The sequence below is a fragment of the Symphalangus syndactylus genome, chromosome 15, assembly GCF_028878055.3.
Source record: "Symphalangus syndactylus isolate Jambi chromosome 15, NHGRI_mSymSyn1-v2.1_pri, whole genome shotgun sequence".
NCBI lineage: Eukaryota > Metazoa > Chordata > Mammalia > Primates > Hylobatidae > Symphalangus > Symphalangus syndactylus.
In genome coordinates this window covers 93,602,830-93,615,950 of record NC_072437.2, presented here as the reverse complement: position 1 = coordinate 93,615,950, position 13,121 = coordinate 93,602,830, and the positions used below count along the sequence as shown (strand labels likewise).

At 45.9% G+C, this 13,121-nt stretch overlaps 1 protein-coding gene across 1 annotated transcript in view; it reads left to right on the top strand.

Moving 5' to 3' along the window:
- FLT1 (fms related receptor tyrosine kinase 1) overlaps window positions 1–13,121 on the top strand; it is a 196,848-nt gene that overhangs the window by 180,448 nt on the left and 3,279 nt on the right. The window contains exons 26-29 of the mRNA XM_055244574.2: window positions 4,644–4,749; window positions 5,005–5,147; window positions 7,802–7,886; window positions 9,945–10,039. Of these exons, the coding sequence (XP_055100549.2) occupies window positions 4,644–4,749; window positions 5,005–5,147; window positions 7,802–7,886; window positions 9,945–10,039 (429 nt within the window). The remainder of the gene's footprint in view (window positions 1–4,643; window positions 4,750–5,004; window positions 5,148–7,801; window positions 7,887–9,944; window positions 10,040–13,121) is intronic.

Below are 13,121 nucleotides of genomic sequence, written 5' to 3'. Positions count from 1 at the left end.
ACTTTTGTGGAGCTGCTGACAAGGACTTGGGCCTCCCTGAGGCGGCACCACCTTTCCTGAACTGGCAGGGGCCCTCCCATTCCACCCACACAATGGGGGCCTGTCAGAAGCCCTGGCTGGCCTTTGAGAAGGAGTCAGAGGGAATGCAGGAAGTGTGGGCTTGGCCAAAGGGCAAAGTCGCTGTCTCTTTCCTTCATCATCTCGGGGTAAGGGTAGGTCAGACCCAGGATGGGGAACCGAATGAGGTGGACGGGAGACTCAGGCCCAACAGCAGGGCTGGGGAGCGCTGCCTGAGCGTAGGGAAGCGGGAGGTGACCTGTTCTTGTCACTGGTGCGTGGTGTCCTCATCAGAAAAGTACAGGGAGCTGAGGCAAGGCCTGTTTCTGAGAGCTGGGGATAGAGCTAGATGATTACCTTTATGATTTTCTAAGTGTTTTCCCACACATAGTCTCATTTGAAGTTCCCAGAGACCTTGAGGGGTGGTCAGGGCAGCTATTATAATCTGAATTTAGCAAGTAATTAAACTGAGATGCCGAGACCTGAAGCCATGTGCCATCTGTCACCTGAGAAGCAGAGGAGACATTTAGAACCCAAGGCTCTGGACTGATGTCCCTAGACCACGGCTGTTGTATTAGGAACAGACCCCACGTTCCTCAGTAGAAATGCTTCTCTGATATGGCCACTCATGCTTTGAATTAAATATGTCCTTCCAATCTTCATATAGTCTGAAAATCTCAAGAAAGTTCTCAATTACACTAATAGTTGTTATTATTAAATAACTATTTTTACATCAAGATAAATGCAAAATAGTATGAAATTAATTTTTATTTTTACTTCCATATAAATTCTAAATAGTACGAAATTAGTTTAGTTGGGTTTTTTTGTTTGTTTTTTCGAGATAGTGTCTCTCTCTGTTGTCCAGGCTAGAGTGCAGTGGCGTGATCTCAGCTCACTGCAACCTCCACCTCCTGAGTTCAAGTCATTCTTCTTCCTCAGCCTCCTGAGTTGCTGGGACTACAGGCGTGTGCCACCACGCCTGGCTAATTTTTGTATTTTTTTGTAGAGATGGGGTTTCTCCATGTTGGCCAGGCTGGTCTCAAACTCCTGAGCTCAAGTGATCCACTGGCCTTGGCCTCCCAAAGTGTTGGGATTACAGGCGTGAGCCTCCATGCCGGGCCTGAAATTAGTTTTTATTATAACAATATTGAATAATACTGATTAAATAGTTATTTGGTGCTTATAAGTGCCACTATTTTAAGCATTAATTTATTTAATGCTCATAACAGTCCTATAAAGTAGGACTACCGTGATCTCCATTTCACAAATGAGAAAACAGGCACTGCACATGTAAGTGATTTGCTCAAGGCTGCATTGGTAATAACTTAAGCGAATGCAGCCTGAGTCCACAGTCCACAGCACCATCCTGCAGAGTGTGTTTCTCATTCATACCCAGGCTGTGGTCGGAAATAACTCAGAGGTACAAAGTCACATCAGCTTTGGACCAAAAACTGCCTTGGACTTTCTCAAATCTTCAAGTCTTTACATAAACCTCACTCAGGTAGCTCCCGTGCCTCAGGCGACCTAGAGAGAGTGGTATGGTTCCTTAATTCTGAGGAGGGAGAGGTTTTAGAAATTTTAAAAAGTAAGAAGCTCTGTGAAATATTTCCTCAGAAGGCCAGACTTCAAACCTTCAGCCATTTTCTCCAGCATGTGAAAGCTGATGGAGTGATTTCCTTCTTGTTTGTTCTAACAGTAGGAAGGGCTGGGTGAGGACCAAGTGCAGCTTCTCAGAACTGGGATTCTGTGATCTGAACTTGGCCTAAAGCGGTGTGTATTTGGGAACTTGGGTGATAGCTTGGAAAGAAAACTTCCTGGAGGCCCCTCATCCCCAGCTTGGATGCAAGCTAATGTCTCTTAACTTTACTAAACCTATTTACTTAGTGGTACAAAATCTTGTAACATTGAGTTGTTGGTTCCTGGCCCAGATACTGTTGAATCAGATGTCTTTCAATAAGGGAATAAGCAAGGAATTTTTTGATTTTGTTTTTTCTTTTCCTTTGGTGTTTGCTGAGATGATTCGCATTGGATTTTAGGCAAGAAGTGTGGAAACTAGAAATCAGAATCCAAGAGTCAAAAGTGAAAAACAGCAAGTGGTTGTAGATGGTTCCGTTTGCGAGTGTCAGCAGGGAAACCAGGGAGTGTCCTGCTCAGGATGGTGCATCTCCCAGACAGCAGCTTGATCCTGTGGGGAGACGATGGTGCAGGAGGAGACGAGCCCAGAGCCTCTGCCTGAAGGCCTCTCTTTGGAGCCCAACCTAAACCTCCCAGGCTTAAGTGATCCTCCCGCCTCAGCCTCCTGTACTACAGGGACTACAGGCATGCATCACCATGCTTGACTAATTCTTGTATTTTTTGTGGAGATAAAGTCTCGCTATGTTGTCCAGGATGATCTTGAACTCCTGACCTCAAACGATTGTCCCACCATGGCCTCCCAAAGCATTGGGGTTACAGGTGTGAGTCACCACACCCGGATTCTCCCTTTTTTAATTTTTTTACCTCCCTGTATTCTTACTGCCTCTGGCAGCCACCTCATATACTTTGAAACAAAATAGGAATATACTTAAGAGATATCTGGAGCCATTGGCGCCCCCTAAAGGCATACCTCTAAGAAGTGTCAGAGGGAGGATATGAACTAGGGTTTCTCAGGTTTTCTCCCCAGCAACAGCCATCTCCCAGCACAAGTAACGTCTGCAGTACAGCTGAAGAATTCACAGAAAGAGCAGAGTTATCTCTTCCCGGAGACCAGTCTGACTTCTTTTAGCAGATATTTATTGCCCTGTGGTAGGCGAGAGGTGTGGAAATGAGGCCCTGCCCACACAGTGCTTACAGCCCGATTCCCACCCAGAGCCGAATTTGGAGCCCATTCAGGTTTGAGTGTAACTCAGAGTCCTTTCTCATCCAGACCATCTTCTGAGAGAAGAGGTAACATATAATAAACATCCTTTGAAGAGCACAGGGTTCAAGAAGAATCAATTCTTAATGCAGTGTGTGTACGGACCTCTGGCCTGTGTTTTTCAGAGAGGGCGGTAGGTACAGACCTCAATTCCATGCAGACATGACCAACAGAGGAGCCTGATACCTTTACATCTAAAATATAAAGGAGAGGCCGGGCGCAGTGGTTCATGCCTATAATCCCAGAACTTTGGGAGGCCGAGGCTGGTGAATCAATTGAGTCCAGGAGTTCGAGACCAGCCTGGCAAACATGATACAACCCCATCTCTACTAAAAACACAAAAATTAACCAGGCGTGGTGGTGGGCGCCTGTGATCCCAGCTACTCAGGAGGCTAAGGCAGGAGGATCGCTTGAACCTGGGAGCCGGAGGTTGCAGTACGCTGAGATCATGGCACTGCACTCCAGCCTGGTCGACAGAGCGAGACTCTGCGTCAAAAAAATAATAATAATAAAAATAAAATGTAAGAGAAGAATCGCAGAGGAATCTGTTGAATTGGAATCCTAGGACAAGATTTGACCTCTGTGCTATTAAGACAAATGTTTTCATTATCCAGGAGCCCAGCCTGTACTGTGTGCCTTGAGTGATGGGAGGCCAGTTTGTAACAGTGGCTTCGCAGTGCTGGGGGAGAATGATCAGCTACACACAGGAACCTTGCTCACAGCCCCAGAAACTCCACACTGTGGGCTTCACCTTCTGGAAGTGACACAGTCATGTACACAGGACCTTCCCCACCAGTCTCTACTGCTGAGCCCATCAAGGGAAGTGTGAGGACTTGGAAATGCCACGTGCTTTTTAAGAAGCCAGTTCAAACCAACCTTTGTTACAACCCGAGAATGAAATAAGTACTACAAACTATTCAGCCATTGATATTTGTGGCTGTATGACCTTTTTTTTTTTTTAAACTTTAAGGACATTGCCCTACTTCTGAAAGTGTGGGGAGGAGTACTCCACTTCACATTGACCTGCAGGGAGCAGTGGGGTTTCCTTTCCGAATAGCTGCGTTTCATTCACAGAACTCAGACCTTCCACCTGCAGAGGCCACAGGCACAACAAAGAACCTGGGTATCCACGAGCTCTGGAGGGTTGGTTGGTCTGCCTTGGTAGACGTGTCTTCCACTGACCGCAGGACCTGGCCCAGACAGCCTTTTAAGTGCTGGTTCTATAAACCCAAACCTAAAAATGAAGCAGGGTCACATAGTACAGAAAGCTTGGTCTTGGCCAGGAGCGGTGGCTCACGCTTGTAATCCCAGCACTTTGGGAGGCCGAGGCGGGCGGATCACGAGGTCAGGAGATCGAGACCACGGTGAAACCCCGTCTCTACTAAAAATACAAAAAAAATTAGCCGGGTGTGATGGCGGGCGCCTGTAGTCCCAGCTACTCAGAGAGGCTGAGGCAGGAGAATGGTGTGAACCCGGGAGGTGGAGCTTGCAGTCAGCCGAGATTGCGCCACTGCACTCCAGCCTGGGCAACAGAGCGAGACTCCATCTCAAAAAATAAAAATAAAAAAAAATAAAAAAAGAAAGCTTGGTCTTTATGCAGATGATGACAGCCCTCCCTTTGTAGTACGTAAGGCAATGCATAGGAAGATCACTGCTCTCCAACTATTTCTGTTGCTGTTTTCCCCACCAGCTATCAGATCATGCTGGATTGCTGGCACAGAGACCCAAAAGAAAGGCCAAGATTTGCAGAACTTGTGGAAAAACTAGGTGATTTGCTTCAAGCAAATGTACAACAGGTAAAACTAAATTCATCTATATCAAAATGCCTTTGAATGTACATCGGGGGGCATTTTGTTTTTTAAGAGCTATTAATAGAATAGCTGAGATCAGAAGTTTAAAAAAAGTGTGTGTGTGTGTGTGTGTGTACAAAATTATCTTCTCAAAACACAACCAAGATTGTGCAAATGACATAATCAAAGTTGACATAATGGTTCATAGAAATTGTTGAAGTCAGAATTGGTGCAATGATAGCTCTATCTTTGGTATTTTAGGATGGTAAAGACTACATCCCAATCAATGCCATACTGACAGGAAATAGTGGGTTTACATACTCAACTCCTGCCTTCTCTGAAGACTTCTTCAAGGAAGGTATTTCAGCTCCGAAGTTTAATTCAGGAAGCTCTGATGATGTCAGGTAAGATTTCTTTCTCAAACTTGATATCACAGAATTTTCCAACAAAAAAAAAAGACGAAAGAGAAATAAAGAAAGAAAAGAAAGAAAGATGAAAGAGAAAGAAAGAAAAAGAAAGAAAGAAAGAAAGAAAAATTATGTAGCGATCACCACCCATATGCCCATCCCCTAAATTCAACTGTTGTTAACATTTTGCCCTATTTTGTCTGTTATACTCTGTATGATTGTGTTTGTTACGGATTTTTCTTTTTGCGGAACCATTTAAAAGGAGGCTTAAGGCATAATAGCACTTTACTCCTAAATACCTTAGTATACATTTTGGAAGAAGGCTATTGTTGCTGGGCACAGTGGTTTGTGCCTGTAATCGCAGCACTTTGGGAGACTGAGGTGGGAGGATCGCTTGAGCCTAGGAGTTCAAAATCTGCCTCGGCAACATAGAGAGACCTCGTCTTACTAAAAATTAAAAAATTAGCCGGGTGTGGTGGTGGGCACCTGTAGTCCCAGCTGTCAGGAGGCTGAGCTTGGAGGATCACTTGAGCCCAGGAGATGGAGGCTGCAGTGAGCTATGATTATGTGACTGCACTCAAAAAAGGACATTCTCCTGTGTAAACCACACCAAAATTATCACACCAAATAAATTCCTTAATGCCGTCTAATAGTCAAATTTCCATAATTCCACCCAAGTGTCTTTACATGTTTTTTTTTTAAAAGCAAGATCCAATTAAGAATAACAGATTACATTTTCTTAAGTTTCTTGTCTATCTTATTCTAGAACCTTCCCCCATCTTTTCTTTTCCCCATTACATTGAATTTTTTGGTGAAACCTTAGATAAAACTAAACAAACAAAGCGAGCTGTGTTTTCATTTGTTTTGCTTTGTTTTGACCTAACCAACGAATCTATCCCATATTACTGCAGAGGCAATTGGAGAAAGGACAAGGCAAGGGAACGGATATGTACTGTGGCCATTGCTGGCCCGGGGCCTGCACTTCGGGACTGATAGTTAGGCATGCATGAAACCTGGGCAGGGCTGATGGTTACACAGACGCGTGCTGGGTCTGGCAAGGTGCTAGGCTTTTTCCATATATCAACTCCTTTTACGCTCAGAGCAGTCTTGGGAAGAACATATCATTCCCATTACTCAAATGGGGACCTTAAGGCTCCCAGAAGGAAGTCTTGCCGAAACTGTGGCTAGAAAGTGGCAGAATAATTTTCTAATCCAGGAGTTCTGACCCTCCCTGCCTGTACCCGATGCAGTCAGGACTCCTTTTAGGGCCTCCAGACTGTACTATGGGCCTCTAGCATCTCTCTTTGCAGTAGGCACAGCTCTCTGGCTCTGACCTCAGTTCAGCCACCAGGGAAGACATGGGAAGGAGCTGCAGCAGTCAGAAAATACTGCTTGCAGCCGGGCACAGTGACTCACGCCTGTAATCCCAGCACTTTGGGAGGCCGAGACGGGTGGATCACCTGAGGTCAGGAGTTCAAGACCAGCCCGGCCAACATGGTGAAATCCCGTCTCTACTAAAAATACGAAAATTAGCTGGGTGTGGTGGCACGCACCTGTAGTCCCAGCTACTTGGGAGGCTGAGGTGGGAAAATCACTTGAACCAGGGAGGTGGAGGTTTCAGTGAGCCGAGATCATGCCACTGCACTTCAGCCTGGGTGACAGAGGGAGACTCTGTCTCCAAAAAAAAAAAAAAGGAAAAAAGAAAATACTGCTACCCACCTGTGACAGGCCTCAAAGAAACCCAGTGGGCAAATCCAGACTTGTGGTGATGGATTACAGGTCAGCCTCACTGTTCAGGCCTCACAACCAGCCCAAGAGGCTGAAGCAGATGTGTCATCATTTTGTAAAGTTTGGAAAACTAGTTCGGATTAAATAAATTGGCAAGGTCTGGCTGGGTTAGAGAGAGGGAGGGGAGGAGTGGGTGGCATGGCAAAGTTATATGTGGACCCTTCTAAGCTGCTTAGCCTTAAGCCAGTGGGGAGCTTGCCCAAGACACTGGGACTGGCAGAGAGTGACACAGTATGGGACTGAGAAATTCGATCAGTAGGTGAACTTGCCTTGTGAGTAACCACAGAGTGGATGTCTCCAATAGTCTTTCCTAATAGATCATCAACAAAGTCAGTAGGCAGTTATAGAGACATCATACAACACTACCCAATTCTCCCAATCTGTAATCACAATAAAAAAAAAAAATACAAGCCTGGCGCTAGCACTCAATTATGCCATTAAATAATATTTAGCCGTGTAGCCATGCCAGGTCATTTTGCCGCCTCACATCCTTTTCGGAGCACCTGATAAAGTCATATCACTTCCCTGCACATCATTTCTCTCCTGTGCCATTGGGCACTCAGACGAGATGGTGCCTCCAGTCTCTCCTAGGTCTGGCATTCTCTGATTTCACAACGGACCAGAGTAGGTCCCTCTGGGAGTTTCCTCAACACGACAGGATGTGAATTGACAACCACGGGAGGCAGTGGAAATGCTGTCAGGATTCCCAGGGGTCACGGCAGGGAGACTGGGGCCTCAGGAGTTAGGTGATTCCTGTTGGTGTGTTGGTTCATCTTAGCTGGGATATGGTGCCTGTGGTCTCCTGACTCATTAGAGCTGGATGCCTTTTCCTGTCTTGATAATTCTTTCTGTTTCTTCATTAGATATGTAAATGCTTTCAAGTTCATGAGCCTGGAAAGAATCAAAACCTTTGAAGAACTTTTACCAAATGCCACCTCTATGTTTGATGTAAGTCATGAAGTTAAGGTACCCAGTGCACCCTGACAGAACCGTTCTTCGGATCCCTTCCAAACACCAACGCCAGTAATGTAGTAGCTCTTGGTCAGCGAGGGTCTGGATTCAGGAGTGGCTGAAATGACAGTGTCGGGAGGACTGACAACTAGACCTAGCTGTGCAGAACTAATGTGAAAGTAGAGTTCCGTGAACTCACTCCAGGACCCAAGTCCCTGCGTAGTAGGAATTTAGACCCTTAGGAAACTCCATTGTGTGTTTCTAAGCTGCTTAGCTGTCAGTGACGCAGCTTTGCTTTCAGAGTAACAGAGAAACTCCCAGCTGTGTGGGTGGTGGGCTTTGTGATGTAACAGAGAGCGCTCTCCTGCAAGCAGCCTTCAGGCTGGGAGGGGTCCACCTAAGCCTTTTACTCCTTTCCCCTGAGGCTCTACAGATTGAACAGCTGTGTTCCTACCCAGCCACATTGGGAGAAGCTAACCAGTATAGCCTGGCAAACAAGAGGCCTCCCAGCTCTTCTCTCTAAAGCCCTGTGATGTGGGGTTGAGGGGCTAAGGGGAGGAGAGGAGGATGGGCAGGAGCGATACTGCAGTTCTGATGTTGCAGACTCTGGGACTCAAAGTGTGATCTCCAAATAGGCAGGTTCCTACGACCTAGGAACCGGCTAGAAATGCCAGCTCTCAGGACCTGCCCACACCCACTGAGTCAGGCTGTGCCTTGGCAAGATCCCTAGGGGATTCCTGCGCACATTAATGTTTAAGAAGTGCTGGTGAGGCCGGGCGCGGTGGCTCAAGCCTGTAATACCAGCACTTTGGGAAGCTGAGGCAGGTGGATCACGAGGTCAGGAGATCGAGACCATCCTGGCTAACACGGTGAAACCCAGTCTCTACTAAAAACAAATGAGCCGGGTGTGGTGGCGGGCGCCTGTAGTCCCAGCTACTAGGAAGGCTGAGGCAGGAGAATGGTGTGAACCTGGGAGGCGGAGGTTGCAGTGAGCCAAGATCGTGCCACTGCACTCCAGCCTGGGCGACGGAGCGAGACTCCGTCTCAAAAAAAAAAAGAAGTGCTGGCAATGACCATGTCCCATAAAAGGCCTGGAAGGCCAACAACAGTGTGAAGGTGATCACTACAATCAGTGTGGCCTTGAGGCAAGCACAGTCACCCTTAAAAAAAAAAAAAAAAAACCACAACCTTGTCAGACACACCAGATAAAGGGAAATATTATTTTAAATATTTTAAGCATCAAAAATAAGCTGAAGAATATAAAGGTGAAGTATATGGATATCTTGTTTGACTGCTTGGTACATTTTTTTTCAAGGCCAAGGGAAAAATACTGAGCAAAACGTGAAAGAATTCTCAACCTTCACCCTCCCCACCCTAAATCAGTGGTGAATGATGACAGCTTCTTTGTTTGCTTAGGTGTTTACTCATAATTAAGGACATCAACACTGCCCTGTAACAGCCTTAAAGGGTGGCAGGAACAAAGCGTGGGATCCACTTACTGGAACATGCTGTATTAACAAAGTAGTGAAGAGTCTGCAGGCAACTCACTGCCAAAAGAAACCAACAAGGAAGTCTAATTGCTGGAGACCATGACCAAGGGCGAGGGGGCTGAGAATTCCATCGAGTTCAAGAAAAAAAATCGAACCATGTCTTTTACGATTTCTTAGAATTTGTGTCTGTGATGGCCACCGCTACCATAGCATACTCACAGTCAATCGTGATCTGCCAGATTAGTTTTAGTATCTTTATGCAATAAATTGCATCAAAGTTTACTATGGAAAATGCTAACCTGTTACTTGCCATTTTCTTTTTTGCTTAAATGTATTTACTTCATGTTCAGGAAGGGCCTCAAAGTCACTGGGGATCAGACATGATTTGCAGCGGGTCAAGTTTGTAGTGGCCAACTTAGAGAAAATGCTTTGTCTCAATAGGCTGGGATTGTGGAGGGTGAGGCAGAGCCTGGATCAACAGATGCATCCCAGGCTCATCCCTCAGGCTCAGCATGGACCCCCGCTGGGCCAGGCAAGAGTATAACCTTTCTCCTTCTCCCCCCAGGACTACCAGGGGGACAGCAGCACTCTATTGGCCTCTCCCATGCTGAAGCGCTTCACCTGGACTGACAGCAAACCCAAGGCCTCGCTCAAGATTGAGTAAGGATTGGGTATCTTTTCTGTGATCAGTTGATGGAGGGGTACGAGGGGAGATGCCGGGGGTAGGTGGTATAATGAGGGATGTTTGAGGACTACTTGCCCTCCTGAACTATAGTGTCCGGGCGTTGTAGAAAACCATTTTCCCCCAGAAGGCAAAAAAAAAGGGGAACATCAAATGGGACATATGAGCACCAAGCTCTGGGGAAAACATGCAGAAAATCTTGCAAAGACAGGCAGTCCAGACGTGGGAAGCACAGTGCCTCAGGTGAAAGAAGCCTGATGTGCCCACCTGTGCATGGGGCAGACGGAGACACGCTCCCGGCGGTGGGAGAGGCTGCCCCCACTGTTACTCCCTATGCCGGCAGGTTCATACACGAGGAGTCACAGCACTGGGCTAAGACCTGCACCCTGAGAGCTCAGCCCCTACAGATGAACGACTTTCCCATTTCATCCTGGCACCCTTTTCTCACTTGACAATTTCTCCACAAAGCCCTGGCTTGACCAGTCCACCAGCTCCTCCCTCCATGCCGTGGCCACCACTGTGGAGTCCTTGCCTTATGCACCACCGAATGCCACTGCAGCTTCTCCGTGCTAGTCTCTACCTCGCAACGGTGCTGGACTGGGAAAAACTGCGCCTGTCAGATGTTCCTTCCTTTCCTCATTCAAATGCCTGTCCCTGTCTCACCCGAAGGCAGAACCTGCTCCTCTTTCACCTAAATCCAGGGTGGGCAGCCATTTTTTTAAAGGGCTGGATAGTCAGCAAATGCTCCCTACTGCCATTAGCAGGGGTGTCCAATATTTTGACTTCCCTGGGCCACAGTGGAAGAAGAATTATCTTGGGTTCACACATAAAATACACTGACACTGACGATAGCCAGTAAGCTAAAAAAGTTGCAAAAAAATCTCATAATGTTTTAAGAAAGTTTACGAGTTTGTGTTGGACTGCATTCAAAGCCATCCTGGGATTCATGTAGCCTGCGGGCCACAAGTTGGGCAAGCTTGCATTATAGTATAAAAAGCAACCATAGACAATACATCATCAAGTAGGCACGGCTCTGTTCCCACACACTGTATTTACAGAAACAGGTGGGCATGGCCAGTGAGTACATGAAAAGATGCTCAACATCATCAGTCATCAGGGAAATACAAATCAAGACTACCGTGAGGGGCTGGGCGTGGTGGCTCATGCAGTAGTCTCAACACTTTGGGAGGCCGAGTTGGGTGGATCACTTGAGCCCAGGAGCAACATGGCAAAATCCTGTCTCTACTAAAACTACAGAAATTAGCCGGACATGCTGGCATGTGCCTGTAGTCCCAGCTACTTGGCAGGTGGGGGTGGGAGGATCACTTGAGCTTGGGAGGTTGAGGCTGCAGTGAGCCACAATTGCACCACTACACTCTAGCGTGGGTGACAGAGGGAGAAAAAAGGGAAAGAAATTACCATGAGATACCACTTCACACCCATGAGGATAGCTAGATGAAGTCAGTGTGGTGAGGATATGGAGAAATTGGAACTCTCATACACTGCTGGTGGAAATGTAAAATGGCGCAGTCACTTCGGAAAACAGTTTAGCTGTTGCCCAAAACGTTAAAGAATTATCCCGAGACTCAGCAATTCAACTCCTAGGTATATACTCAAGAGAAATGAAAACTGATGTCTACAGCAAAACTTGCATACAGATGTTCATAGCAGCATTATTCATAATAGCCAAAAGTAGAAACAACCTAAATATCCATCAGTTGATGACTCAATGAATAAAATATGGTATATCCACACAATATAATAGTCAATAAAAAGTATGAAGTATGCAGGCATGCTACAACATGGATGAACCTTGAAAATATTATGCTAAGTAAAAGAAGCCAGTCATAAAATATCTCCTACTGTATGATTCCTTTTATATGAAATGCCCAGAATTGGTAAATCTAGAGACAGAAAGCAGACCAGTCGTTTCCTCAGGCTGGGGCTGGAGGGTGTGAGGAAGAAAGACTGCTAATGGGTATGCATTTTGGGGGATGATGACAACGCTCTAAAGTTGATTATGGTGATGGTTGCACAATTTGTGTCTATACAAAAAACCACTGGCTTACACATTTTAAATAGGTGAATTATGCAGTATGTAAATTATATCTCCATAAAGCTCTCATTAAAAAAAAAACACCAGACAGGTGGGCAGATATGGGTTATAGTTTTTGAACCCTGATCTAAATCAAAGGATGGTAACAGCTGTGTCCAAGTGATGTAGTTAGCACAGTTCATCAACCACAAGTAAATGGGAAAGACAGGGGCATTTCCAGGCAAACATCTGCGTGTGTGTTTCCTTTTCACATGAGCACAATGGTATTAGAATTGAGTTACAGCAGATCAGAGGCACCAATGAGGAATGAATGGATCAAAGGGGAAGGTAGGATACTTGCTCTTTTGTTTCCTACTTTGGAACACTTCAGAAAATAGGTGGTGACTAATTTTATCTAGATATTTGTTAAAGAAGACCATAAATTATATCCCCTACTCTGAGACTGAAAATATAGAACGTGGACATGTTAGTCCAGACCAGTCTAAAACAAGCTTCACAGGTTCCCTGCCTCATCCCAGATCCTTTGAAAATAAAAAATTTGAATGAATATTAAAGGGCAAGAGCAGCCCTTCTTCCTCAGGTGTCCGTCCTGGTCTGGATGTAACATAGAGGACCCAGAAGCAAGTTTCTCCACCCTTGAGCCTTGCTGGTGATAAGCAGCACCATAACTAAAAACATTTCCTCTTCTAGAACACAGGCACGATAGGGAGAGAGGCACTCACTTGCGTGTGTGAAGCTCTATTGTTTTTTGAGACTGTTGTAATAAATTGCCACTAACTTGGAAACTTACAAGAGAAATTTATTCTCTTGCAGTTCTGGAGGCCAGAAGGGATATAAAATATGAAAAATTTGAATATTTTGGAGGGCAGGAGGCATTTCTCAGCCTACCACAGAAGCTGTTTGACCCAAGAATAGGAGAGGGCTGCACCCAAGTCTTGGAGTTACTTTCCACCTGGATTATGGATTTGCGTTATCTTATACATTTCATACCCTCCCCCAGCCAC